Source organism: Nicotiana sylvestris, chromosome 5 (assembly GCF_000393655.2).
Source record: "Nicotiana sylvestris chromosome 5, ASM39365v2, whole genome shotgun sequence".
Lineage (NCBI taxonomy): Eukaryota > Viridiplantae > Streptophyta > Magnoliopsida > Solanales > Solanaceae > Nicotiana > Nicotiana sylvestris.
Window position 1 is genome coordinate 177187564 of NC_091061.1, and position 5872 is coordinate 177193435.

Genomic DNA, 5872 nt, shown 5'->3' on the forward strand with positions numbered 1-5872 from the left:
ATGTACTTATACTATGCTTATGTACTTAATTGTATAGGTTCTGAGGCAGGTACATCTAGCTACTACTCCGGCGCACGTTCCTGATACCCACCCGAGATTCCGCGGTGAGTTGCCTCCTTCTGCGCCATTCAGCAGCATGCCGAAGTCTTTTCTTTTGTTATTACTGTCTATTCTGTTTCAGGCAATAGGATAGTTACATTCTTTTGTATATTCTACTAGTTGCCCTAGTACTTGTAACACTAGTTCCTGGCACACACATTGGTAAGACTATTCTTTTGGGTTATATATCTGTCATTATGAAATTCTAGTTATCACTTGCTTTAGATTTAAGTTAAGTAAATAATGGGATTGTTTTGGTAAAATAATTAAGAACTCACTAGCTAATTAGGGTTGGCTGGCCTAACAACGGTGTTGGGCGCCATCACAAGCCACCATGGAATTTGAGTCGTGACAACATGATATTAGAGCACTAGGTTCACGTATGTCTCACAAGTCATAGACAAACCTAATAGAGTCTTGTGGATCGGTACAGAGACGTCTGTATTTATCTTCGAGAGGCTATAGGGTGTTAGGAAACTACTCTTTATTCATTTCCTATTGTGTAGTGGTTACTAAATTTTCCTCTTCTATTCTCTCACAGATGGTGAGGACACGCACGACAGATGTTCCAGACCCGGGAGGAGCTGATCCCCCCGTTGCTAGAGGCCGAGGCAGAGGCCGTGGGAGGGCACCGGCCCGAGGTAAGGGAGGAGGGAATCTCAGAGTTATTCTAGTAGCACCGCCAACGGATCCTGCAAGAGATCCTATCGTTGAGGAGTAGGGAGAGGTGCCCGCAGCTGAGCCTACCCCGGTGGACTTCATGACAGCACTGGGTTTCCAAGAGGTCATGGGCCGTATGTTATGGTTCATGGACACCGTGACTCAGGCTGGTTTATTTCCAGCGGATCCAGCTACATCAGAGGCAGGAGGGAGAGCACAGACCCCTACTGCTCAGGCTTCTGGTCATGTAGCTGCAGTGTACTCCGGGTGCATTACCCGCGGATGGGGATCAGCTAGTTGTTGCAGTGGTACCCGAGCCAGACCAGCTGCGGATGGTGATCCGCAGAAGTTATTGGATAGATGGACCAGGCTGCACCCTCCTATCTTCGGGGGTGAGCGACATGAGGATGCTCAGGATTTCATTGTTAGGTGCAGGGACAAACTGCACAACATGAGGATATTGGAGTCTCATGGGGTTGACTTCACTACTTTCCAGCTTGAGGGCAGGGCCCATAAATGGTAGCAGTCGTATGTTCTTGGCAGGTCAGCAGGTTCTCCTCCTATCACTTGGGGTCAACTTACACAGTTGTTCCTGGACAGGTATATTCCACCCTCTAAGAGGGAAGAGCTACGGTATCAATTCGAGCAGCTTGAGCAGGATCAAATGTCCGTGACCGACTATGAGGTGAGGTTTTTTGAGTTATCCCGCCACGCACTGATGATACTTCCCACTGAAGCAGAGAGGGTACCGAGGTTTGTTGCAGGGTTGCATTCTGGCATTAGGGCCAACATGGCCCGAGAGGTGGAGATGGGCACTCCTTATCAGCTAGTAGTGGAGATTGCTCGGAAGATTGATGGCTACCATCTGAGAGGTAGAGAGCAGTCGCAGCAAGACAAGAGGGCCCGATTCTCTAGAGAGTTTAGAGGTGCCTCGGCTAGGGGCAGAGGTCAGTTTGGGAGGGGTCAGCCCAGCAGGCCCCCATACTCAGCACCACTACCTCCTCGAGATGCTCCAGCGCGCCCTTATTTCAGCGTCATACTAGAGAGTTCTTACCGCCCACCAGCTATTCAGAGTTCCTCCAGTGGGTATTCAGGCCATTAGGACCAGACTTCAGGACAACAGTCTATGGTCCCGAGAGGTTGTTACGAGTGTGGAGATTTGGGTCATATGAAGAGGACCTGCCCCACACTTCCGGGCAAGGTAGTACAGTAGGGTCAGCAGCCCATGATTTCAGCACCAGTTGCCCAGCCTCCCAGAGGTGGGGGACAAACTGGTAGGGGCCGTCCTAGAGGTGGAGGCCAGACAGGGAGAGGTCAGCCAGCTACTGCTCATTTAGGTAGAGGCTAGCCAGCCGACACTCCAGCCAGATTCTATGCCATTATAGCCAGACTAGATGCATTAGCCTCAGATGCCGTTATTACAAGTATTATTTCTATTTGTGGTAGGGATGCTTCAGTGCTATTTGATCCAGGGTCTACCTACTCATATGTGTCATCTCTGTTTGCTCATTTTTTGGATATTCATTGTGAGCCCTTGGGTACTCCCGTTCATGTGTCCACTCCAGTGGGCGATTCTGTGGTTGTGGATCGGATCTACCGGTCTTGTATGGTCACATTCTATGGTTTCAAGACTAGAGCAGATCTCTTGTTACTTGATATGACCGATTTTGAGGTCATCCTAGACATGGATTGGTTATCCCAATATCACATTGTCCTTGATTGCCATACCAAGGCTGTTACAGTAGCAATGCCAGAGTTGCCAAGGTTGGAGTGGAAGAGTTCCTTAGTTAATACATCTAGTCGGGTAATCTCCTTTCTGAAGGTTTGACATATGGTGGAGAATGGTTGTTTCGCTTATCTAGCTTATGTTCGGGACACCACTGCAGAGCCTCCGATGATTGATTCAATTCCAGTAGTCCGGGAGTTCGCTGATGTGTTTCCTTCTGACCTTCCTAGCATGCCATCGGATCGTGATATTGATTTCTGTATTGATTTGGCTCCAGGTACCCAGCCCATATCTATTCCACTGTACCGTATGACTCCGAAAGAGTTGAAGGAGTTGAAGGAGCAGCTTGAAGAGTTGTTATCAAAGGGGTTTGTTAGACCAAGTGTGTCACCTTGGGGTGCACCAGTGTTGTTTGTAAAGAAGAAGGATGGGACCATGCAGATGCGCATTGATTACCGCCAGTTGAACAAGGCTACCATCAAGAACAAGTATCCGTTGTCGCGCATTGATGATTTGTTTGACCAGTTGCAGGGTGCTAGGGTGTTCTCTAAGATCGACTTGAGATCGGGGTACCATCAGTTGAAGATTCGAGACTCAGATGTTCCAAAGACTGCTTTCCGTACTAGGTATGGTCATTATGAGTTTCTAGTGATGTCCTTTGGCTTGACTAATGCCCCAACAGCGTTTATAGACTTGATGAACATGTTGTTCAGGCCTTATATTGATTCCTTTGTTATCATCTTCATTGACGACATCTTGATATACTCATGTAGCCTGGGAGAGCACGAGCAACATTTGAGAGTAGTGCTACAGATCTTACGAGAGTAGAAGCTGTATGCTAAGTTCTCCAAGTGTGAGTTTTGGCTAGAGTTAGTAGCATTCTTGGGGCATATTGTGTCGGGAGAGGGTATTAAGGTGGATTCCAAGAAGATTGAGGCAGTTCAGAATTGGCCACGTCCTACTTCAGTGACTGAGATCAGGAGTTTCCTAGGGTTAGCAGGTTATTACTATCGATTCGTGCAGGGATTTTCATCTATTGCGTCACCTCTGACTAGATTGACCCATAAGCGTGCTCTTTTCTGTTTGTCCGATGATTGTGAGGCGAGCTTTCAGAAGCTCAATACGGCTTTGACTACAACACCGATTCTTGTGTTGCCTTCCGGTTCGGGGATACATATGGTATATTATGATGCTTCACGCATTGGCTTGGGATGTGTGTTGATTCAGGATGGGCGAGTTATTGTGTATGCTTCACGTCAGAAGAACTACCTTGTGCATGACTTGGAGTTAGCAGCGATTGTTCATGCTCTTAAGATATGGAGGCATTATCTATATGGGGTGTCCTTTGAGGTTTACACTGATCATCGTAGCTTGCAGCATTTGTTCAAGTAGAGGGATCTTAATTTGAGGCAGCATAGATGGCTGGAGTTACTAAAGGATTATGACATCACCGTTCTTTACCATCCGGGCAAGGCAAATGTGGTTACGGATGCCTTAAGCAGGAAAGCAGAGAGTATGGGTAGCTTGGCATTTATTTCAGCAGAGGAGAGGCCGCTAGCTTTGGACATTCAGTCCTTGGATAACAAACTTGTGAGGTTGGAAATCTCAGAGCCCGGCCGAGTTCTCGCATGTGTTGTTGCTCAGCCTTCACTTTTGGGGAAGATCAAGGCTCGACAGTTAGATGATCCGTATTTGGCAGTTCTCAGAGAGACGGTGCTATAGGGTAGTGCCAAGGAGGTTTCTATTGGCGAGGATGGTGTTCTGCGACTCCAGGGTCACTTGTGTGTCCTGATGTTGATGGTCTGAGGGAGAGGATCTAGAGGAGGCACATAATTCACAATATCCCATTCATTCGAGTGCTACGAAGATGTATTGTGACTTGAGGCATCATTATTGGTGGCGGCAGATGAAGAAAGACATAGTAGAGTATGTGGCTAGGTGTTTGAATTGCCAGCAGGTTAAGTATGAACACGATAGGATAGGTGGCCTACTTCAGCAGCTGCCTATACCTGAGTAGAAGTGGAAGCGCATTTCTATGGACTTCCTAGTTGGGTTGCCGCGGACCTTGCGGAAGTTTGATGCAGTGTGGGTCATTGTTGACAGGTTGACTAAGTCAGCACACTTTATTCCGATTGTGACTACTTATACATCATAGAGGTTGGCTCAAATCTACATTCGAGAGATAGTTCGGTTGCATGGTGTGCATGTTTCCATCATATCAGATAGAGGCCCTCAGTTTATTTCTCATTTCTGGAGAGCCGTACAAAGTGAGTTGGGGACCCGGATAGAGCTTAGCACATCATTTCACCCGCAAATTGATGGGCAGTCAGAGCAGACAGTCCAGATTTTGGAGGACATGCTTAGAGCCTGTGTGATTGACTTTGGAGGGCAGTGGGATCAGTTCTTTCCTTTGGTCGAGTTTGCTTACAACAATAGCTATCAGTCCAGCATTGAGATGGCGACCTTTGAGACTTTATATGGTCGGCGATGTCGTTCTCCTATCGGGTGGTTTGAGCCTGGTGAGGCTAAGTTATATGGTACAGACTTGGTGAAAGATGCCTTGGAAAAGGTAAAGTTGATTCAGGAAAGACTTCGCACATTACAATCCAGACAGAAGAGTTACGCAGATCAGAAGGCGCATGATGTATCATTCATGGTCGGTGAGAAGGTTCTATTGAAATTCTTGCCGATGAAGGGTATTATGGGATTCAGGAAGAAGGGCAAGTTGAGCCCCGGGTTTATAGGCCCATTCGAGGTGTTGAGGCGAGTTGGGGAGGTTGCTTATGAGCTTGCTCTACCACACAGATTATCAGGAGTCCATCTAGTTTTAACGTATCTATACTTCGGAAGTATCACGTCAACTTGTCTCATGTGTTAGACTTCAGTACTATTCAGCTAGATGAGAGCTTGGGCTATGAGGAGGAGCCAGTTGCCATTATTGATAGACAGGAGCGCCAGTTGAGATCCAAGAGGATTTATGCGGTGAAGGTCTAGTGGAGGGGTCAACCAGTCAATGAGGCGACCTGGGAGTCCGAGGAGGACATGCGGAGTAGATATCCACGCTTATTCGGCACTTTAGGTATGAATCTAAACCCGTTCGAGGACGAACATTTGTTTAAGAGGTGGAGAATGTAACGACCCGACTGGTCATTTTGCTTTTTAGAACCCCTTTCCCTTAGATAAGACTTCTCGTGCTTGCTTTTACTGATTTATCACTTGCGGGAATGGTTGGTTCGGGATTTGGAAGAGTTTGGGTTGAAATCGGAACACTTGATTCCTTAAGGTTGGCTTAAAAGGCCAAGCTTGACTTCGGTCAACGTTTTGAGTAAACGACTTCAGAATCTGGATTTGAAGATTTCAACAGGTTCATATGATGATTTTGGACTT

At 47.1% G+C, this 5872-nt stretch overlaps 1 protein-coding gene across 1 annotated transcript; it reads left to right on the top strand.

Moving 5' to 3' along the window:
- The first annotated feature begins 859 nt into the window (after positions 1-859).
- LOC138869701 (uncharacterized) lies at positions 860-2587 on the top strand. Its single transcript, XM_070147347.1, has 3 exons — positions 860-1278; positions 1360-1845; positions 2206-2587. The coding sequence occupies exons 1-3, from the start codon at positions 860-862 to the stop codon at positions 2585-2587; spliced, it is 1287 nt and encodes a 428-aa protein (XP_070003448.1).
- Positions 2588-5872: the final 3285 nt, after the last annotated feature.

Bases quoted from the DNA above. Each gene is read 5' to 3' on its own strand.
- LOC138869701 (XM_070147347.1), top strand. From the start codon at position 860: ATGACAGCACTGGGTTTCCAAGAGGTCATGGGCCGTATGTTATGGTTC. The intron at 1,279-1,359 runs GTAGCAGTCGTA...GTTCCTGGACAG, and splicing joins GAGGGCAGGGCCCATAAATG to GTATATTCCACCCTCTAAGA. The intron at 1,846-2,205 runs GTATTCAGGCCA...TATTTGTGGTAG, and splicing joins ATTCAGAGTTCCTCCAGTGG to GGATGCTTCAGTGCTATTTG.